At 38.7% G+C, this 21,077-nt stretch overlaps 3 protein-coding genes across 5 annotated transcripts in view; all 3 read right to left on the minus strand.

Annotated features, from left to right (window-relative positions):
• LOC103432064 (disease resistance protein RPV1-like) overlaps positions 1–21,077 on the minus strand; it is a 74,529-nt gene that overhangs the window by 17,563 nt on the left and 35,889 nt on the right. The window contains exons 1-5 of one of the 3 annotated variants that reach the window (XM_070816810.1): positions 8,040–8,734; positions 6,758–7,859; positions 6,305–6,586; positions 5,669–6,154; positions 4,911–5,596 (exon numbers count right to left, since the gene is read on the minus strand). In XM_070816810.1, coding sequence (XP_070672911.1) covers positions 5,552–5,596; positions 5,669–6,154; positions 6,305–6,586; positions 6,758–7,859; positions 8,040–8,257 — 2,133 coding nt within the window. In that variant the 5' untranslated portion in view covers positions 8,258–8,734 and the 3' untranslated portion in view covers positions 4,911–5,551. Of the gene's footprint in view, positions 1–4,910; positions 5,597–5,668; positions 6,155–6,304; positions 6,587–6,757; positions 7,860–8,039; positions 8,735–21,077 lie in introns of those variants that run through there. The other 2 variants (XM_070816809.1, XM_070816808.1) reach the window with 2 other exon arrangements.
• Positions 15,259–16,101, minus strand: LOC139193626 (uncharacterized). The gene has a single exon (XM_070817038.1). It carries the CDS (start codon positions 16,099–16,101, stop codon positions 15,259–15,261), a length of 843 nt encoding a protein of 280 aa, XP_070673139.1.
• Positions 16,495–20,764, minus strand: LOC139193572 (putative glucose-6-phosphate 1-epimerase). The gene is made up of 5 exons (XM_070816828.1): positions 20,042–20,764; positions 19,611–19,749; positions 19,228–19,302; positions 19,062–19,118; positions 16,495–18,961 (listed from the first exon to the last, which is right to left on the minus strand). Exons 2-5 carry the CDS (start codon positions 19,686–19,688, stop codon positions 18,908–18,910), a joined length of 264 nt encoding a protein of 87 aa, XP_070672929.1. The 5' UTR covers positions 19,689–19,749; positions 20,042–20,764; the 3' UTR covers positions 16,495–18,907.

Consider the following 21,077-nt stretch of genomic DNA (forward strand, 5'->3'; position numbering starts at 1 on the left):
GTATACTTTCCCAGAAAATAGCATATGAACATATATATATATATATATATATATATATATATATATATATATCATCAAAACTCAACTCGTCATCTATCAACATAATATCTCAGTAATGATATGCCATGCCCAAAATATAATCGGAATGCATAAATATCAATCAGGTGAAATGATAAGTCAACTGGAGACCCTACAATGGTCTTGTACGGCTGATTCTAAAGCTCAACATCCAATCTAACCGGAGTCACCTCGGTGACCTGTACGGTCTAACTCTGCACGTCACTCGGAACTACATAAGGTAGTCTGTACGATGACAGGTGTATAAATACGCTCTAGTGCTTCTCACATCAATCATCAGCGCGCATATCTAAGGTCACCCACCAGTCGGAATCATATCTAATGATCTATACGACTAGCATGTCGGAACCCTCACATGGTCTGTACGACATCCACCTACTTGGATCCAAGGCGAGCGTGCGGTGTGGTGAATACTAATATAAGCACTAACACCTAGGGGCAGGTTATGAGCTTTCAATGCAATTCATGTAAAATAACTCATCTGAATAATAATAAAACTCACATGTGCGTCCACCGCGTCAATTCACATATATATGCATCAATTATCAAACTAAATATCTCAACAATTGCATGCATGGCAATTTAATTCATAATTTTTCATATAAACGCATTTTCTGGGAAAAACAGTTGTATATAGGTAATACGAAAATAAAACTGCCCACTCACTGATAAGTCGATGGGTCGTAACCCCCGTGACGTCCCTGGATGCGCTCGTCCTCGGGATAGGTGTCACCGGAAAATTCCCAAGAAAATCGGCCAAAGTTGAACCACGTGATCCCGACGTCCAAATCCTTCCAACGAAGCACTCGGAGCTTCCTTGGGACCTCACTAAGCTCACTATAAGCTTAGAATTCCCTTGGTTGCCTCGATCCACCATGATTTGGGAGGGTTTTGGGTGAGGCCGTACCAAATGGGTGAGAGAGAGTGAAAATCGTGAGGGAGGAGAGAGAGAGAGAGGCTACGGGATGAGGAGAGAGAGAAGGGGGTTTTTGATATCCCAAAATAAATCTACACCATCCATTTGTCCAAATTCCTAACCAACATAACAAAATCAACTTAATAATCCAACTCACATATGTATTTCTTTTAATCTTGCCTAATATTTGAACCAATAATGTCACACACATACGTACCTTAGTACCCGTCAAGGGTAATCCCGTCATTTCACATTCCCGTCAAAAGTACCTCCGGGACGGGCTGTGACAATAACAACACGACAATTCAATACTAATTAAACTTCCTAAAGATATTTATTCATTTTTACATTTAAAATCATTTGCAGTACAAGTGCCTTCATTCTGATAAATAATAATTGTTAGAAGACAACACCTTTTGCGTTTTGGTTATATTCTTGTCTGATATCTTTACATTTGGATCAATGAAATGTGCCAGGTGATTTTTATGGTAAGCATTATATTATTAGGGTTGTGACAAAAAAGAAGAAGATAAATATGTCTTATTAAATAGATGCCTAAGAGTAGCCACATAGGCCGGTTAGGTTGACACATGTTCTAGTGGGCAAAATGGAAAAGAAAAAGTAAGAAAGAAATAACGTGAGCTTCTGGCTAACCTGGTTAAATCTGAGAACGATTTACATTGAACAGTTTATCGTGATGTAACTTTTTAATAGTGTATGCATATTTGGACTGTGATTCTTTTGAGTTAAAAGTTTTGAAATCATTTCATGGAAGGAAAAAGAGAAAATTGTAGCAATAATCTTCAATTTTAACTGAATTAGAGCAATGATCATTTACCTAAAAATTCATGATCATTGGTCTCTTAACTCATCAAAACGTACAACTATTATCATTTTCGTCAACTCTGTCCGAACTTCTGTCAAAAAGAGTCTCATGCAATGTACGTTAGGCTGAGTCAAAGGGCAACTATGAAAAACCAAATGAGAAAATTGTAGTAATGATCCCTCAACTTTAACCAAATTGGAGTAATAGTCTCTTAACTTTAACACAATTGAAGCAATGGTCTCATAACTTTAACCCAATTGTATCAATGATTCTTTCACCATAACTCATTTTGACAGAAGTTCTAATGAAATTGACGAAATGACCATAGTTGCACGTTTTAATGAGTTAAGGGACCAATAGTCACATATTTTTAGTTGAACGTTTCAATTGGTTAAAGTTGAAGGATCATTGCAACAATATTTTTCTAAGATTTGAAAATGATTATATAACGAGTTTATCATCACGTGACGTTTTAAAATTGTATGTATAATTTGGAGTGAGACAGCACGTGACGCTGATCCCTTCGATTTAATAGCTTTGCAAAACCTTCAGCATATATCAGCCAATGTCGGAGAGATTCGTTGGAACTAAATAGAATATAGACCGCCTTTCAAAAAAAAAAAAAAAAAAAGAATATAGACCAGGTAAAGGTAGTGGCCTAGTGAAGTGCGTGCTACAGATTTTCACTAGTTCTTGATAAGAAAAATGGGCCGTGGTTAGAGTGAAAGCGTACGGATTCTAATGAGCTTTGACCACTGGTTTGATTGATGGCTAATAATTAACATCTCATTTTCTATGAATTCTAGCACAATTAGGGTTGATATAAGTTAATGTAAAAAAGTGTGAGCCTAAGATTTTGTACTGGAAAATACAAAAGATTTTTGAATAAAACGAAAATAACGTATTTGTCATGGATTGTGCGTTCTTTTATATCTGTCATTGACGAATTAGTCGTTTTCATCACCAAACTCATATGGTATAGTATGATAGTTGTCGTCATCATCAAAAGCATATGATATAATGTGATAGTCCTCCTCATTGGTATCATCAGGCTCATATGGTGCACCCTCATAATGCACCTTATTCACTCATGAATGTAAAAACTTTAGGAAAACAAAAATCGGTAGAGAGTAAGAGAATTAGTGAAAAAGAAAGAGAGTGGCATTTTGCAAGAATGACTTGATGGTCTATCTATTCACATATCTTTGAATATTTAAGTTGATTTTGTACACACATTTAAGTGAGTCATATATATATGCTAAATAGTTTAGATTCATAAATCTGGATTTCATGTATTCTTTTCATCTCCTCAAGCGAAACAAAACAAGGATAGCCTCTTAATTCTTAAAATTGGTATCTTAATTTGATAAAATATGAAGCATTTATCCTTTACACATTCATAACAAATGAAAAATGTAACATACGTTTCACTTGCTTAATTCTGACGACAATTCTCATGCAAATGCTACAAGTTTTATAAAATTCTAATACCAATTCTATACATCTCGTCAAAGAGATAAAAATACACACCACAACAAGTGGTTCTTCTGCGCCAAAGGGAGGGAAGTCCTTGCTAATCTGCTTGCATCATGTAACAGCGGGAAATCAGTGGCGCAATTGCACTCTCAAACCCTCAAAGCCGGCCTTTTCCAATACAGCTTCTTTTCCACAAAACTCAACGCTCTGTACGCAAAGTATGAGTCCCTCGCCATGCCCGCAAGGTGTTCGACGAAACGCCCCACAGAACTGTCTATCTCTGGAACGCCACCCTTAGGAGCTCCTGTAGAGAGAATTGATGGGAAGAGACCTTGTGTCTATTTCGTAACATGATACCCGAGTCAAGAGGCAATGATGAAAAGCATGATAATTTCAATATTCTCATTGCTCTGAAGGCGTGTGCGAGGTTAAGGGCACTGGTGTGTGGAAAAATAATACATGGGTTTGTGAAGAAACATGAGAAGGTAGCATTGAATATGTTTGTGGGTTCTGCGGTGATTAAATTGTATTCCAAATGTAGAGAAATGGGCGAGGCGGTGAAAGTGTGTGATAAGTTTCCTCAACCGGATGTGTTTTTATGAACTTCTATGGTTAGTGGATATGAGCATAATGGTGATCTTGAACAAGCACTGGAGTTTTTCTCCCGAATTGTGATGTTGGGGCTCATTAATCCTGACCGAGTGACGCTTGTTAGTGCTGTTTCAGCTTGTGCACAGTTATCAAATTTTAGAATTGGAAGTTGTGTGCATGGTGTTTCTATTAGGAACGGATTCGACTCTGATTTATCTTTAGGTAATGCGTTGCTAAATCTCTATGCAAAGACGGGTTCTGTCAAAACTGCCGCTAGGTTGTTCACGAAGATGCCGGAAAAAGATGTGGCTTCTTGGAGCTCCATGATTGCCTGTTACGCTCATGATGGGGATGTAACATAAGCGTTAAATCTTTTCAACGAAATGATTGATATGAGAATTGAACCTAATTCAGTGACCCTGGTAAGTGCATTGCAAGCATGTGCACGGATGAGTGCATATTTTACTATTTATTTTAGCCCAAAAGCTACATTTTCTTGTGACATTTTAGACTTAAATGAAAGGAATAACATGGTTTTGTGTTTTTACAATTAAATTAATGAGTTGCAGAAAAATCATGTTATAATTCCATGGTTTTAATTTAATCATGTGATCTTATTCTAATTTAAATTTCTATGCCTACGGCCTTTGATTGAAGTATGTAGGCTATTTGGTTTCAGAATATACAATTGGCTTAAATTGACTAATCTTGTAATTTAATTGCAGGTCACGAATGAGTATTAAGTTTGGTGAGTTATGGGGAACAAAAGATAAACACAACAACAACATGAATCAAATAAAATGAGGGCAACAAGGGGAGTGGACGAAAGGTGAAAGGGGAAATTAGTTTCTTTGAAATGGGGTGGGGGGAGACCGAGAGAGGGATAAACACGACACACACTTGCATGTAAATTCTCTAACGTTACCAATGAATCAAATAAAAATCATTAATTTATTTAATAAGAAAATAAGCTACTTATATGTTTAATTAAGAACTCGTTCGGCATTGCATCGCTAAAAACGCTTCAACTAAAAGTGCTTTTATTATCCCCACATTGAAACTCTAATTAAAAATTCAAGTACGTTCCAAAAATACACTTAGAAATGCTTTCTTTCAATTCCCAGTTGTTTCTTCTTCATCATCAAAGCCTTCAATATTGAGATCAAATAACCTAACTCTTTTGAAAGGTTGGACCTCATCAGATGAGTAATCACTTAACTCTGTATCGTCGTCAGTGTCCTCATCAGACTCGTACGGCACACTCTCAGTCCACATCTGTCCAATCTGAAATTACAAATTCCCTTTCTACGATATCCACTCCTGTTTTCTTCACCTTAATTTGATGATCATCCTCTGTTTCACCGAAGTATGCATGCACACGAACCTTGTCGCCACCTTTCAGATTGAGCTTCTTGTTTGTAAGATTTCCCATCCAAAGATAACATTCATGGGAAGCAGTTACGGTGGTCTCCATTGGCCAAATGAGAAAATGTGTTCGCTGGGTACGATTAACAACATGAATGCATAGGGACCCAGTACAGTCTGAGTTGTCCGAAGAATAAATGATGCACACAACCAACCTTCGTATGTAATCAAAAGTAGGCGGCACTTCAATTTCGACAGTTTCATCCTCTCGCGAGACATAGGGTAACGAACGAGGAATATCATTTACAGAGAGAAAGTCCACCAACTACATCCCCGTTCCATTTCTACAACACGAGGTGCAAAGTTAGCATAAGCAACAATACGAAAATCAGAGAGGGAGAGCGAAAGTTCCATACCAATAGGATGTTCTCCTTAAAAGTAGCACTGAGACTGGTGCACCCTTCCATGTGAAGGGTATCCATGTAGCACACGAAGTTATCCAGGTTTGGAATATCTTTGAGGTTGCGGCAGTCTTTCAGTTGCAAACTTGTCGGCAAATCTGGGATTGCCTGAAGGCTTGTGCAATGATTTAGATACAAAAATGTAAGCTGGGAAAGGCCACTGAGGATGGGTAGCCTATTAAAACCATTTCCATCTAGTGTTAAACTCCTTAAAGAAGATAGACTCCGAAGGCTTTCAAGAATGGCATCATCCGTTATATTGCAGTCTTTAAGATCTAAATACTGAAGCATCTTCAGTTGTGCAAATAAATGGTAACCCCCAGACACACTCTTACAGCCGCTGAGGCTCAAATCCTCGAGATGTGGGAGTTTTGAAAAGTCTGGTAATTGAGTCAGGTTATGGGAATGATCGAGATAAAGAAACTTCAACTTCTTCGGCAACTGTTTGGCAAAAAGATAGAACAAAATCATAATCCATAGTAGAGAGAGAGAGAGCTAGAATGACTGTCGACTGATGTTGGTATTTACAGAACACGGACGAGGAAAGGATTAATAATTTGGTTGAGGTTACGACAATTATATGTATTGTACCAGATCGGAATCCTCCCAAACTCGGACAAGCTTGCTGTTGCTCAAGTCAATAAGAACTAAGTTTCCTAAATCAAAATCTTCGGGTATGACCTCTAGAGGAAATCCATGCCAACACAAAGATCTTAACTCCTTGGAAAGATGACGGTAGCTTCCAGTGAGCTTTACATTTTTGAGTCGGAGAAATTTCAGATTCCGCATCTTCTTAAATGCTTTTGTCCGGAAGGGATGCTCATCAGAATTTTCTGCCAACTCTAAAGTTAACCCTCTAATCGCTTCCGTTCCCTGTTAGGGGAAAACAAGAACAAATCTAATTCAAGCTGAGCCATGACTATCTATGAAAGAACTACAAATGCAGCGCATACAATGCATTAGATGTGGGATATGCATGTGCTTCTGTTTATTTACATACATTCAACATAACATTTTTTTATTGGGATTTGGGAAAGTACTTACAGATTCGTCTCTTAACACGCTTGTTACGTCTTCATGATGCCACAATCGACTACGTTTTCCAGGTTCTGTAGCACATTCTACCCGCACAATTTCTCTTCCCATGTCTCGAATCAAATCATGCATCCTATAAAATCCAAAATCATAATCTAGAAGACATTGATCTTGAATGGTTTTGATTTCTGATTCTACACAAAAGCGACTGCAACTATCCAATATTGCCACGACTTTAGTTCCATCCCAGTTAATAAAGAAATGAGATATGTCAAGGAACACACCTTTCACATGATCATCACTTAGCCCATCATAGCTTAATCTAAGTGTTTCATGAATTTTTCCATGTGGAAGATTTCTCAATTTATCCAATGTACTTTTCCATATGCTTTTACTCTTTTTCGCAGCCAACAAATGGCCTACGACTTTAAGAGCTAGCAGCAATCCTCCACAATAATCAACAACATCTGTTGCAAGTTCAATATATTCTTTATCAGGACAATGATTTCCAAACGCATGCCAGCTAAGGAGCTCAAGAGCTTCTTCATCTGTCATCGTTTGTGCCTTGTATTTTTTATCCACCTTCTGTATATTCAGCACTTGTTCATCTCTTGTTATCAAAATAATCCTACTTCCTGGACCAAACGAGTCATGTTCTATCGCCAATTCATCGAATTGGTCCACATCATCTATGTCATCAACTACAATGAGTACCTTCATGCTTCCAAGTCTTTTCTCTATCTCCTTGGTCCCTTCGGCAACACTACTTATTTTAATGTCAGGCCGTTTCAAAATATCTCGAAGAAGTTGTTCTTGCAGACTAACCATATTTTTCTTTTTACTCCTCACCTCTTCAAGGTAACATTGACCACGGAAAATATGATGGTATGTGCTATAAATGGCTCTCGCAAGCGTTGTTTTACCTATGCCGCCCATACCCCAAATTCCAATTATTTGGACACCATGTGAACCTCCAACATCTAAGTATTTAGTACCAAATTCTTCCACGCGAAAAGCTATTCCAACTGAGTGCTTGGCTTCTTTTAAGTCGCTGGTTTTTAGTAGTCCGTTGATGTCCCCAACAACTTTCCGGACAAATTCTCCTTCACGCCTGCCAATTGGAAATCCAAATTATGCAAACAGATGATTAATCAGGCAACAGCATGATTCGTATGAACTAAATGCTTATGCATCACGACATGGCTGATTAGTGAGTATCCCAATTAAAAGCTAATTGTACAAGATGTTGCAAGCGATTAAATTTTGTAAAACAGGAAATTTGAAATGATACCTGTCCGCAGTGGTTTCAAGATTCCGGCCAACCAAATCTGCAGAAGCCTTAAGATCCTTTCTCCACTGCTCGACCTCATTTGGGTCTTCATCCCTTTCATGCTTCTGAAATGCTTCCCCAAAACTACCACTCTGTTTCCTCACTTCAGAAGGGTCAACGTTGTAGAATATTGGATAGACTACTTTCCCCTCTTGATCTTCTCGGCACCTCATGATCATCGACAGCTCCCTCAGGCACCATCGGGACTCCGCGTAACTCTTTGAGAAGACGACGACCGCGATCCTCGACCCCTTCGATTTCTTGATCAAGTTCTCTCTGTATATTCTCCCCCTTTTTGAGCTCGTAGTCTATAAACGTGTTGATTCCAGCACTGCCTAACGCAATGGAGAGGTGGTCTGTGAACCCAGTGCGTGTGTCCTCGCCTCTAAAGCTCAGGAACACCTCGTACTTCCAGCGGTTTGAATGCCGAGAGGAAGATGAAGAGGCGGCGGTTGCATGGGCGGAGCTGCCGGCATTCATTGATTTCAAGTAAAGAAGTGAAATTCCTGATCGTTTCCGGCTAAAGAAAAGAAGTCTTCCTATGATCCTATCCTTTTCCTATGTAGCGTGGGCGGCATTTTTTATCCCTATATACGTACAGATATCTCCAATTCCTCAATGTAGCGGCATTTTTTATTTTGCATTGGTCAATGATGTCAATAACGCGTGAGTGCTATTCTTCCCACAGTTTAATTTGTCAGAAGCCATACAAAAAATAAAATAAAAACCCTAAGATTCTCTCTTTCCCGTCCCTCCCACCTCTCTTTCGTATTCTCAATCTCTATGTTCTAATGGAGATGTGAAACAACTCTTATATAAGGGTTTGGAAGATCCCAATTTGAGGTAATCACATACAACCCATTATGTTTTACTTGAGTAAATATGAATTAAAAGTTTTAATTTGTTACGTATATTTAGTTTTTTAGTAGAGTAATGCGAATGAGACCAAAATTTTGAATCAAATTTGCAAATCAAATCATATGTAATCAATAGATAATAAGCACGTTTAATCCAATCATAAGCAACCACATTATTTGGATTGCAAAATTATGTTTAAAATTTTGATCTTCCTAACTAAAATATTACATTATTATGATTAAATAGCGAAAAATACAAGTTAAAAAATGAATGTGTAACACATTGAAAAACAAGAGCCCAAGGACCTATTTCCAATGGCATGCTCAAGCCACCAAATTTTATGGGCCGGCCCTGGTTCAATCGTTGTTGGTCGACGTCATAACAGCGTTATAAGAATCTTCGGTACAAAGTAGGTTCCAACTGTCGGTGTCAATGTGGAGAGTTTTACCATTTTCCAAAATTTTTAAACTGTCATCTTATCTTAACTTCGTTAAGTTTTTCATCCAAATAAGTTGGATTCAAGGTTATTTTAACTGAAATGATTGAAGTACGACATGAGAGAGTTTGAGAACCACAAAAAATTAAAGAACAAAAACAAATAAAGAGCGGAAGTAAACTTCGGCGACAAGTTTTATGTGTCTGTTTTCCTATTATGTATTTGAGTTATTTTGCTTTCTTCAGTGTTGGCCTGTTATCTTTTTTCAGCGTAATGAAATTTAGTTTTCAAATAAAAAAAAGTACATGAAGAGCTTTTATTGTTTTCGGGGTATCTTCTGCCAACTTTAACCGTGCTTAACCCAAACTTTGGATCATATTTCACTTTACCCTTGCAACTTCAACTTGGCTTTAAGCTCTAAAGAGTTTCTTCAAAGTAAATGTTAAAATATTCACATAAGTAATAAAATATCGCACTAATATTCTCCAACCGAAATACCAATTACTATGTCATGCTGACATGGATTGATAGCAAAGAGGTTGCTGTCAAATTTGACAGCAGCTTCAAATATTTTTAATTAATTATTAAATGTCTTTTATTAAATTTTTATTAATTTAATCATTATTATAATTAATGTTGAATGTTGACCGTGTATTTGTTTAGATCCTGTCTCTCTCCTGTTGGTGGCAATTTAATAATTAATTGAATGTCATTTATTAATTTTTTATTCGTTTAACCATTTATGTTATAATGAATAAAATAATAATTTAATTTGACATATCAAGTGGAGTTAAAACTTAAAAGATGTCAAAATAACACTTAAACTATCAAATTCAAATTCTGTGTTCAAAATTTGACATATCCTTTGAAAATTGTCTAAAGCCTTCATATACATAACTTATTTATAAAGATCTACCCATTCTTATCCTTTTGCATTTGAGGTTTTTAAAGCAAGATTTCTAGATTTTAACTCAATTGGAGTTTTGGCTTGAATAAAAAAAATCGTGAATATTGGTTTATGAACTTGTTATAATCTAGAGCAATAATCGTTTGACTAATTCCATTAAAATTTTTATTATTCAAAATAAAGAGTTCAAGGGGACCAAAAAAAGAAGAGAAAAATTACAAAGAAGAGAAAAATTACAAAGAAGTTAGCCAAAAGTAATAAATTCAGAATCAACACCCACGGATTTGCCAAAATTCAAAAACTATTTGCTACAATTTTCTTTATATTTATACATCTCTTCACTTGAAGATAGAGATAAAAACAGTTTCCAAAATAAATAAATAAAAGAAAAAAGATAGAGATAAAAACGGTAACCAAGTTCTTGTTCTGCATGAAAAGTAGGGAAGTCCTTGCTAATCTGTTCGCATCATGTAACAGCGGCAAATCAGTGGCGCAATTGCACTCTCACATCCTCAAAGCCGGCCTTTCCCAAGGCAGCTTCTTTGCCACAAAACTCAACGCTCTCTACGCAAAATATGATTCCCTCGGACATGCCCACAAGATGTTCGACGAAACGCCCCCAGAACTGTATATCTCTGGAACGCCATGCTCAGGAGCTACTGTAGAGAGAATCGATGGGAGGAGACCTTGTGTCTATTCCGTAAAATGATGTCTGAGTCAAGAGACAATGATGAAAAGCGCGATAATTTCACCATTCCCATTACTCTCAAGGCGTGTGCGAGGTTAAGGGCGCTTGCGTGTGGAAAAATAATACATGGGTTTGTGAAGAAACATGAGAAGGTAGCATTGGATATGTTTGTGGGTTCTGAGCTGATTGAATTGTATTCCAAATGCGAAGAAATGGGCGAGGCTGTGAAAGTGTTTGACGAGTTTTCGCAACCGGATGTGTTTTTGCAGACTTCTATGGTTACTGGATATGAGCAAAATGGTGATTCTGAAGAAGCATTGGAGTTTTTCTACCAAATGGTGATGCATACGTGCGTTAATCCTGACCGAGCGATGCTTGTTAGTGCTATTTCAGCTTGTGCTTAGTTATCAAATTTTAGAATTGGAAGTTGTGTGCATGGTGTTTCTATTAGGAACTAATTCGACTCTGATTTATCTTTGGGTAATGCGTTACTAAATCTCTATGCAAAGACGGGTTCTGTCAAAACTGCCAAAATAGAGTTAATTTCTTGGTATATTAGATGATTATTTCTCATTACAAGATGAACATATATATAGGGAAAGAAAGAAGACATAGGACCTAACTTTGCCTAACTTGCCTAACTTACCTAACTTGCCTGATTTACATAAAGAAAGTTGACTAGCCTAACTTCACTAGCCATCCAATACTCATGGCTGCTTTTAGTTGACACTCCCCCTCAAGTTGGTGCGTAAATATCTCGAATGCCCAACTTGCTGAGTGAAAGATGGAAAATCCTACTTGACACTGCCTTTGTTAAAATATCTGCTAGCTGGTCATCACTCTTCACATAAGGCAAGTTAATGGTACCATCAACCAACCTTTCCTTGATAAAGTGCCTATCCACTTCAACATGTTTAGTACGATCATGTTGAACTGGATTATGAGCAATGCTAATGGCAGCTTTGTTATCACAATAAAGTTTTGATGGCTTTGCAGAATTAAAACCTAATTCTCTCAACAAAGTCCTGAGCCATAACAATTCTTGCACACCATGTGCCATACCTCTAAATTCAGCTTCGGCACTGGATCTAGCTACTACATGTTGCTTCTTACTGCGCCAAGTAACTAGATTTCCTCCAACAAATGTAAAGTATCCAGAAGTCGATCTGCGATCAGTTACTGACCCAGCCCAATCTGCATCAGTGTACCCTTCAACTTCTTGATGTCCGTGATTGGAAAACATCAAGCCTTTTCCAGGGGCAGACTTCAAATACCTGAGAATGCGTTGTACAGCATCCATGTGGGCTTCACTTGGCCTGTGCATAAATTGACTCACTACACTTACAGCATAGGCTATGTCAGGTCGTGTATGAGACAAATAAATCAACCTCCCAACTAATCTTTGGTACCTTTCCTTGTTAGCCGGAACTTGATCATGATAGTCTCCCAATCTATGGTTTTGCTCAATTGGTGTGTCTGCAGGTTTACAAGCTAACATCCCAGTCTGAGTTAATAAGTCTATAACATATTTCTTTTGAGAAAGAAAAATGCCTTGCTTTGATCTTGCAACTTCAATACCCAAGAAATATTTCAGAGTACCCAAGTCCTTCATTTCAAATTCCTTGGCTAGATACTTTTGAAGTTTTTGAATTTCCTCGACATCATTACCTGTAACCACCATATCATCCACATAAACAATTAAGGCTGTAAGTTTACCTCTATCATGCTTAAGAAATAAGGTATGGTCAGCTTGAGTTTGCTTGAACCCATAACTTTTCATTGATTGAGCGAACCTGCCAAACCATGTCCTTGGTGATTGTTTCAATCCATACAAGGACTTTCTTAACCTGCATACTTTGCCAATATCGCAAGCGGTAGTGAATCCTGGAGGAAGATCCATGTATACCTCTTCATCCAAGTCTCCATGTAAAAATGCATTTTTTACATCAAATTGTCGTAGAGGCCACCCTAGATTTGCTGCCAATGACATAAGAACCCTGATAGTGTTGATCTTTGCTACCGGAGCAAATGTCTCCTGATAATCAATGCCATAGGTTTGAGTATAACCTTTGGCTACCAGTCTAGCCTTGTACCTCTCCACTGAACCATCAGCTTTATGCTTCACTGTGAACACCCATCTACACCCAACAGGTTTCTTGCCTTCATGAAGTGCAACCAGTTCCCAAGTGGAGTTTTTTCGAAGCGCTTCCATCTCTTCAATCATAGCCTTTTTCCATTTTGGATCTTTAAGAGCATCCTGTAACTTATTAGGAACTGAGACTGATGACAATTAGTTTGCAAAAGATATATAAGAGTCTGACAAGCGATGAGATGAAACAAAATTAGATATAGGATATTGAATACCCTTTGTAGAAGAATGACCATAACGAACAGGGGGTATCCCTCGATTTTCTCGAATAGGATAACGAGAACCTTGAGACTCACGATGTGGTTCATTTGAATCATTTGGATCATCACTTAATGAAATCTCATGATTGGACTCATCAAATATAGTAGGCTGAAGCGAGGGAGAATGAGTGGTTACCTCAGGATAATTCGTACGAGTAGCAGCTGATTGGTCAGAGAGTTGGTCAATGTGGGGATCTGTCTGTGGGTGGTCTATCTCATCATCCCTTTTTTCTTTATCTCCTTTTTTTCTTGTCCTCTCATACACCTTCAATATTTTTTCACCTTGTGCCTCATCATTAGGCAAATTTGCACCATCACCGACATCAGACAAGTGTTCATCACCAATGTCAAGCGGCAACTTCTCTTCCTCCTTACTCCATATCTCCCCCTGAAGAGAAGTGGCCAAATCTTCTTTTGAAAAAAATGCCTCATGTTTCCGAAAGGTAACATCCATAGAGACAAAAAATTTCCCAGTGGGAGGATAGTAACATCGATACCCTTTCTGAGTAGCAGAATAGCCAATAAACACACATTTGATGGCTCTAGGATCCAACTTATCCCGATTTTGCATGGGGACGTGAACGTAGCAGACACAACCAAACACTTTTGGAGGAATATGAAGGAGTGAAGGAAGAGAATGATATTGGGAAAGGGTTTGGATAGGTGTTTGAAATTGGAGAACACGTGATGGCATGCGATTGATAAGAAAAACAACTGTGTGAATGGCATTGCCCCAAAAACGTTTAGGAACGTGCATAGCAGAACATAAAGAGCGAGCCACATCCAAGAGATGACGATTTTTACGTTCTGCTATATCGTTCTGTTGAGGAGTATGTGGACAAGATGTTTGATGAATGATACCGTGTTATTGAAAAAATGTTCCAAGTCCATAATTCAAATATTCTTTCCCATTATCAGATCGAACGACTTAAATTTTAACATGAAATTGGGTTTGAATCATTTGATGAAAGATTGGAAAAATAGACATAACCTCACTCTTATTTTTTAGTAAGTATACCCAAGAAACTCGAGTGCAGTCATCAATGAAAGAAACAAAGTATTTAGCACCAGTATAAGTAGGAATATGAAATGGTCCCCAAACATCAGAATGAATAAGAGAGAAAGGAACATTACTTTTATGGGAACTTAAAGGAAATGAGACACGATGATTTTTAGAAAGAATGCAAGTTTCACAATGGAAATCAGAAACCTTGACTTTAGAAAATAAAGAAGGGAATAGATATTGCAGGTACTGAAAGGAAGGGTGTCCCAATCTTTTGTGCCATAACCAAATTTTTTCAGAAGCTTCAAATTGTTTGGCCTCCACTTGACAACTGTAACTTGTCTTCTCACAATCTGGTGGTAAGTCCAAGTAGTATAGACATCCCCTCTCTCTACCATGACCAATCAATGCTTTCGTTCGAATATCCTGAAACCAACAATGGGTAGGAGAAAAGATGGCAAGACAGTTTAGTTGATTTGTAAGTTTACCAATGGAAAGCAAATTGTGAGAAAGTTTAGGAACATGTAAAACAGATGAGAGAGATAAGCCTGGTGTTAATGAGATGGAGCCTGCTCCAAGCACTGGAGTAGAAATACCATTAGCAACTTTAACGGTATTTAAAGGTGGAGTAGTGTGAGAAACAAACCATGTAGAGTTATTGGTCATGTGGTCAGAAGCCCCTGAATCAATGATCCAAGGTTTATTGGGAGGAACAATTGTAGTGTTCAAGGCAAAACCAAAGTTACCTGCATCGACTAAGGAAGTAGAAGCAGTAGTTGGAGAAACTAAGTGAGCAAATTGATCCACCCGAGGTATGGAAGGCGTTGGTGTCAGGTGTGCTTGTGATCCACCAATGCCTTTCTTTTGATTTTCCTTCTTTTAAACCCACCAATCAGGATATCCATGCAGCTTGAAGCAAGTGTCTCTAGTATGCTTATCCTTGTCACAATAAGTACATTTCCTTGTATCAGTAGTTTTGGATCCACCTAATCGAGAATTGGAGACTCCACGGGGAAATCGAGACGGAGCAGCTACCATGGCGGATCCTTCCACTTGTGGGCCAACCAACATAATGGTTTGCCTACTTGCTTCAGCATTCACAAGAGCATAAGCAGCACGAACAGAAGGCAGAGTTGTTTGAGTCAAAACTTGACTGCGAACATGATCTAAATGAGGATCAAGACCAGCCAGAAAATCATACAATCTTTCTTCCGAAATTTCTGTCTCTCGGGTAGCAATATCATCAGCGCACTTCAATTTTCCAGGACGCAAGAAATCAATTTCTTGCCATATTTGCTGAAGTTTACCATAATATGCAGATAAAGGTTCTCCATTCTGGCGAGTCGCCAGTGCTTGACGGCGAAGTTCGTATAACTTTGATGCATCTTTTTCAATTGAGTAAGTTTGGATAACAGCATCCCAAACATCTTTTGCAGTAGAGAGTCGGAGAAAAATGGCCCGTACATCTCTGGTCATGGAGTTGAGTAACCAAGATTGAACCATGGCATTCTCTTCCTCCCATATAGCATACAATGCATCAGCTTCTGCTGGTGCCATTTTTGTTCCACTGACATAAGACCATTTACCTCTGCCAGTGATGTAGATGAGGACACTTTGGGACCATGAGGAATAGTTGGACCCATCCAACTTGTCTGGGGTGATATGTAGAGACATATCACTTTGAGTAACAGTAGCTGAAACAGTGGTCTTTGAGTCACCCATTATTACTGCCTCAGAGGTTATGGGTAAATTTGTTGGGTGATTCCAACGGGTATGGCTTATGGGGTATTGGGTAGTATATTTTTCCAACGGGTATGGCTTATGGGGTATTGGGTAGTATATTTTTTTTGTGGAAAGATTTCTGGGTTTTGCAGAGATACTGCAAATGGGAAGAATATGGGAAAATATGCAGCGGAATATGTATGGTCAACAAGCTGGATATGGGTAATAATGTTGGTAGATATGGCCAAATGAAAAAAGAGTAAGATTGGGTTGGTATGAAAGTAGAAGACCTGCAGAATAGCAGGTCTTATTGGGTAGATGGCAGTAGTGCCAGTAAGTGAATCAGAATAGAAACTCTGTTTGGATCAGAATGGCTCTGATACCATGCCAAAATAGAGTTAATTTCTTGATATACTAGATGATTATTTCTCATTACAAGATGAGCATATATATAGGGAAAGAAAGAAGACATAGGACCTAACTTTGCCTAACTTGCCTAACTTGCCTAATTTACATAAAGAAAGTTGACTAGCCTAACTTCACTAGCCATCCAATACTCATGGCTGTTTTTAGTTGACAAAAACTGCCTCTTGGTTGTTCACAAAGATGCCGGAAAAAGATGTGGTTTCTTGGAGCTCCATGATTGCGTGTTACACTCATAATGGGGATGTAATAGAAGCGCTAAATCTTTTCAACGAAATGATTGATATGAGAATCGAACCTAATTCAGTGATGCTGGTAAGTGCATTGCAAGCATGTGCACTGGCGGGTAATTTAGAAGAAGGTAAGAAGATCCACGAGATCGCTACTAGGAAGCGTTTCGAGTTAGATATGAAGGTAGCTAGGGGCCTGATTGATATGTACATGAAGTGCTCTGCACCCGAAAAAGCAGGTGATCTCTTCAGTAGAATGCCAAAGAAAGATGTGGTTTTGTGGGCTGCCTTGTTAAGCGGGTATGCTCATAATGGAATGGCATACTACTCGGTTGACCTAACGAGAACAAGAATTTGAGAAAACAGAGACACATAACTTAATGAGTTACCACCAGTTCATACAAAAGGCGGCTTTTAAAATGAGAGAAATCGAAGGTAGTTGTACCTCTTCATCAAAGGTAATAGCATCTGCCTGCTCTGTGAACCTTTCTCTGCGCATCAGATTGTCGAGATAATCAAGCGTCTCCAAGCCCTCCACACGCACTTCACTGCAAATTCAAGAGCATCATGCAACCTCTCTGAAAAGGATGAAAAACACTTTCTTCCCGCCTCAGCGGCTAATAAAATACTCGACATAGAACTTTCTTTTAACGGGAAATGAAATTCACACACCTTTTTTCTACATCTGCACACCCCTGATAATTTATGTCCGTTGATTCTCCTTTGCTTTGTCAATCCAAAGGCTAGAAAAAGAGCAGGTGTGTAGGGGGAGAATGTGACAATCATTTCCCTCTTCAATAACATCAACAATAAATTTGGGAACTTGCGAAAGTCATACAGGTAACGATCTTAAACGTCACAAAAATAGTTACAAGGCGCACCTGATATCTGATACATATAAGTAGTTAATCAGGGCAAATGTAAATGAGAAGGCCTTTGTAATACCCTGAAAATTTTAAAATATAAATGTGATATCAATCCTTGTGGAATTGGAGATGACTAAGCTATATGCTTAGCTTGCTGGTCGATTAAGTTAGGAGGTGTCAATAAAGTTACTTGCAAATGGGATATGTAGGTAAGTCGTGGCATGAGTTGTGGAGATCAGGCAACCATTTATCCACATTGAGGTGACAGGTGTGCTTGCTACAAATTCATCCAATATGATGTGTTGTTTTGCTGTCATTCTAATATATTGAACAGGAGCAACATGCATCATCCGTGCAGGGGAAATCGGAGAAAGAAAAATGGGTCACGACAGTGCAGAAGAGAGAGATTTCCCTCTTCTTTGCAGAAAGCTAAAGGTTTGAAGATTTGTAACGTTGCCGTTGCTACCACGGGAGGTGGGCTACTTACAATTGCAAGGGAAAAGAACTGTTGTTAGAGTCTAAAGTTTGGATTATGCAGAGATGGAGAGAAGTGTGGAAAGAAAGGGGATAGAAAAAAAAATGATGAAAGACAACAGATGAGAGTTCAGACAAGAGTTGATATTTGGATGTTGTCCGCTGGTGATGGTGAGTAGGCAAGTCTAATTAAGATGGAAAAGGGAGCTGCTGTACTAATGGCACCATTGGTACAACAAGCAGGTAGTTCTAGTAGCCTAATTAGTTTTATTTCAAATTGAAGGAAAGCTCTTAGTTGGTTCTCTACCTTACGGGTAAGAAAGAAGATTTTAAATTGTTACTTTTCTTATTTAGTTGTGAACTACGAATGGCTTGATCCCTTCGTAGGGTACGTAGGCACTCTAACGAGGTTAGATGCAGCCATAATAAAATAACTGAGGTCATTCTTTTCTTGAAATTTGACTAAGAAAAATAATTTGGGCCTATCTTAATAATTAGCTTCCGAATTAGGAATTTCGGGTCATTACAGCCTTGCTATCCGTATTCCTAACACGGGGAATCAAAGTGAGCTTGCCAGCATTGAGAGAAACACGAAGCCGGAGCTCAAAGATTAAACAAACCACAGAAAAAGATTCACAAGATTGTACAAGTGGTGATGCCCTTCAGCAGTAATCACATCCATTGAAATGATCAGATTCCGAAAGCATACCTACGCGGCCAGTTCTTTAGATCCTCTTCTGTAGACTTCAAGATCAAATCCACTGACGTCTGATTGTTAGTTGGAGCCAAAGGCGAAGTGTTACTATCAACAGACTACAATCTGTTCTTTACAAATCCATGCTTCTCCAGCGAACCAAGATTTCCGAACTGCAGCAAACAGGATGAATAATGCTCAATCAGAATTCAGAACAAGAACATAAAGCCTTTTAACATGCTTGTCAATCGTAATAATATCTCACTCTCCAACCTGAGGAAAGCAGACGGGTATGCCTCCCCTGATCGCTTTAGGCAGTTTCCAAGTAGCCTACACGAGTAGAAAATAACTTTTACAAGGGCCAATATTAGTCCTTCAAATTAAAACAATCTCAAATTGTAAATCAAGCATACGCTCGAAGAATGTTTAATCTTCATACTTTGCTACTCATAAAGAGCAATTCTTCGCGTCTTTCATTCTTCCACGAAACAACCTGCCCTCCATACAGAAGCACCTGAAACGATTTCCATCATACCAAACAGTTGGTGACCACAATTTGCACATTAATTTACCCATTATCATATAATTCATGGATCAATGATCGAGTTGTCAACTTTTTTCCTGTTCGAGCGATACAAATCTATACAATCTAATAGCACTTTGGAATAGGGGGATTCAAACTCAGTGCATAGAGTGTATAACTGCTCTATCTAACTTGGCTACGCCAAGGTCTACGATCAAGTTGTTAACTTTAGGCCATCATATCAATATTAGCAAAAACGAGAGAACATGATTGATTGAAATTTGAATTTTGAAACCAACCTCTGCTGAAGAACCAGTTGGCTCGGTGAGTATGATTCGGGGAAATCCATCACCCTTATTCACTATATTCAACGGCATCGTTTTGAGCCTGGACCTCCCTCTTGTTTCTGTTCACAATTGGCTTCACTCCAGCTCCAATCTGCATTGCATTCAACCCCATACACATACATAACCCAAAAACAATAAGTTTCATTCTTTTTCGACAAAACGATATTCTAAACTATTTTAATCTCTAGAGACGAGATCTAACTTGCGTGCACCATGACACGCTGACGCAACCAACTTGCCTAACCCACGTCTCTCGAAAAAGATTGCATCTTTGACAATATATAACAACATCAGAAAAATGAAATCTTTCAAAAAGAAAAAAAATTGATGAACAAGAACGAAGAAGCAAAATTTGTAAAAAGAAGCGAGATGGGTAAGCTTACGTTGATGTGATCATGAAATGTTATCGGTTTCGACTTCGAGCTCGAAGCAGAAGAACTGAGACATCCCAACTCTCCCTGGGTTTGTGAAAAATCATTTGTCATCGGATGCTCTGCTTCTTCCTTCTGTCCCTTTCAGTTATTTAGCTGCACTCGCGTGTTTTGCACCCCAGCTTATCCACGTAGACCTTCGTTGCCCTATAGCTATAGGTGCATTGTGAAACGGAAAATACTTGGGTACTCACAAGTGGGTACCCAATTTTCACTGACCATTGATATGGCTCAATTAAAAGAGAACACGTGTCATACTTTATATGTTTAAGCTATGCAGCCAAACACCCTGTTTATCCAATTACCTAGGCATCCAAACACCCCCATAATCCCTTTTCACTTCCTCTTTGCTCCCGGCTTATCCCGCATCGTCCTTGTCTTTTCGTCACACTATACACGAAGAACAGAGATCCCCTCCCTTTCATGCATTCTTATGGGCCTACTTCGATGGAGGAGAGAGGTTGAAGGAGGAGGCGGAAGCGGAAGCGGGGCCGACGGAGGAATACCGGTGAAGTTGACAGAGGAACGGCGGTAGGTTGACAGAGGAGAGAGGTTGGATGAGGACACGGGGTAGGTTTGCGGCGGAGGAACGAGGTGGGTCGGGGGAGGTGTTTGCTGGTTTGTCTCTTAAAGGTTGGGGATTCTTCAATGAGAGAGAAGGATGGTGTTTGGTTAATAGAATAGTTTATGTTTGGATATCAGAACAAAGAACGCCATGTTTGGTGTTTGGATAGGTAAAAAGACAGGTGTCATCTTTATAGTGTACCACGTTGTGAGGTCAGTATACTTGATCCTGAGCAGTCAGGACCTAAGTATTGTCCTTTATTAAGAGTAGCCACATAGGCCGGTTAGGTTGACACATGTTCGAGTGGGCAAAATGGAAAAGAAAAAGTAAGAAAGAAATAAGGTGGGCTTCTGGCTAACCTGGTTAAATCTGAGAACGATTTACATTGACCAGTTTATCGTGATGTAACGTTTTAATAGTGTA

Source organism: Malus domestica, chromosome 17 (genome assembly GCF_042453785.1).
Source record: "Malus domestica chromosome 17, GDT2T_hap1".
Lineage (NCBI taxonomy): Eukaryota > Viridiplantae > Streptophyta > Magnoliopsida > Rosales > Rosaceae > Malus > Malus domestica.

Excerpts from the sequence above, each read along its gene's own strand:
- LOC139193572 (XM_070816828.1), bottom strand. The coding sequence starts at position 19,688 with ATGCCGTTGAATATAGTGAATAAGGGTGATGGATTTCCCCGAATCATA. Across the intron at positions 19,303-19,610 it reads CAACTGGTTCTTCAGCAGAG|GTGCTTCTGTATGGAGGGCA; the intron begins GTTGGTTTCAAA and ends AAATCGTTTCAG. Across the intron at positions 19,119-19,227 it reads TGCTCTTTATGAGTAGCAAA|GCTACTTGGAAACTGCCTAA; the intron begins GTATGAAGATTA and ends CTACTCGTGTAG.
- LOC139193626 (XM_070817038.1), bottom strand. The coding sequence starts at position 16,101 with ATGGGTGACTCAAAGACCACTGTTTCAGCTACTGTTACTCAAAGTGAT.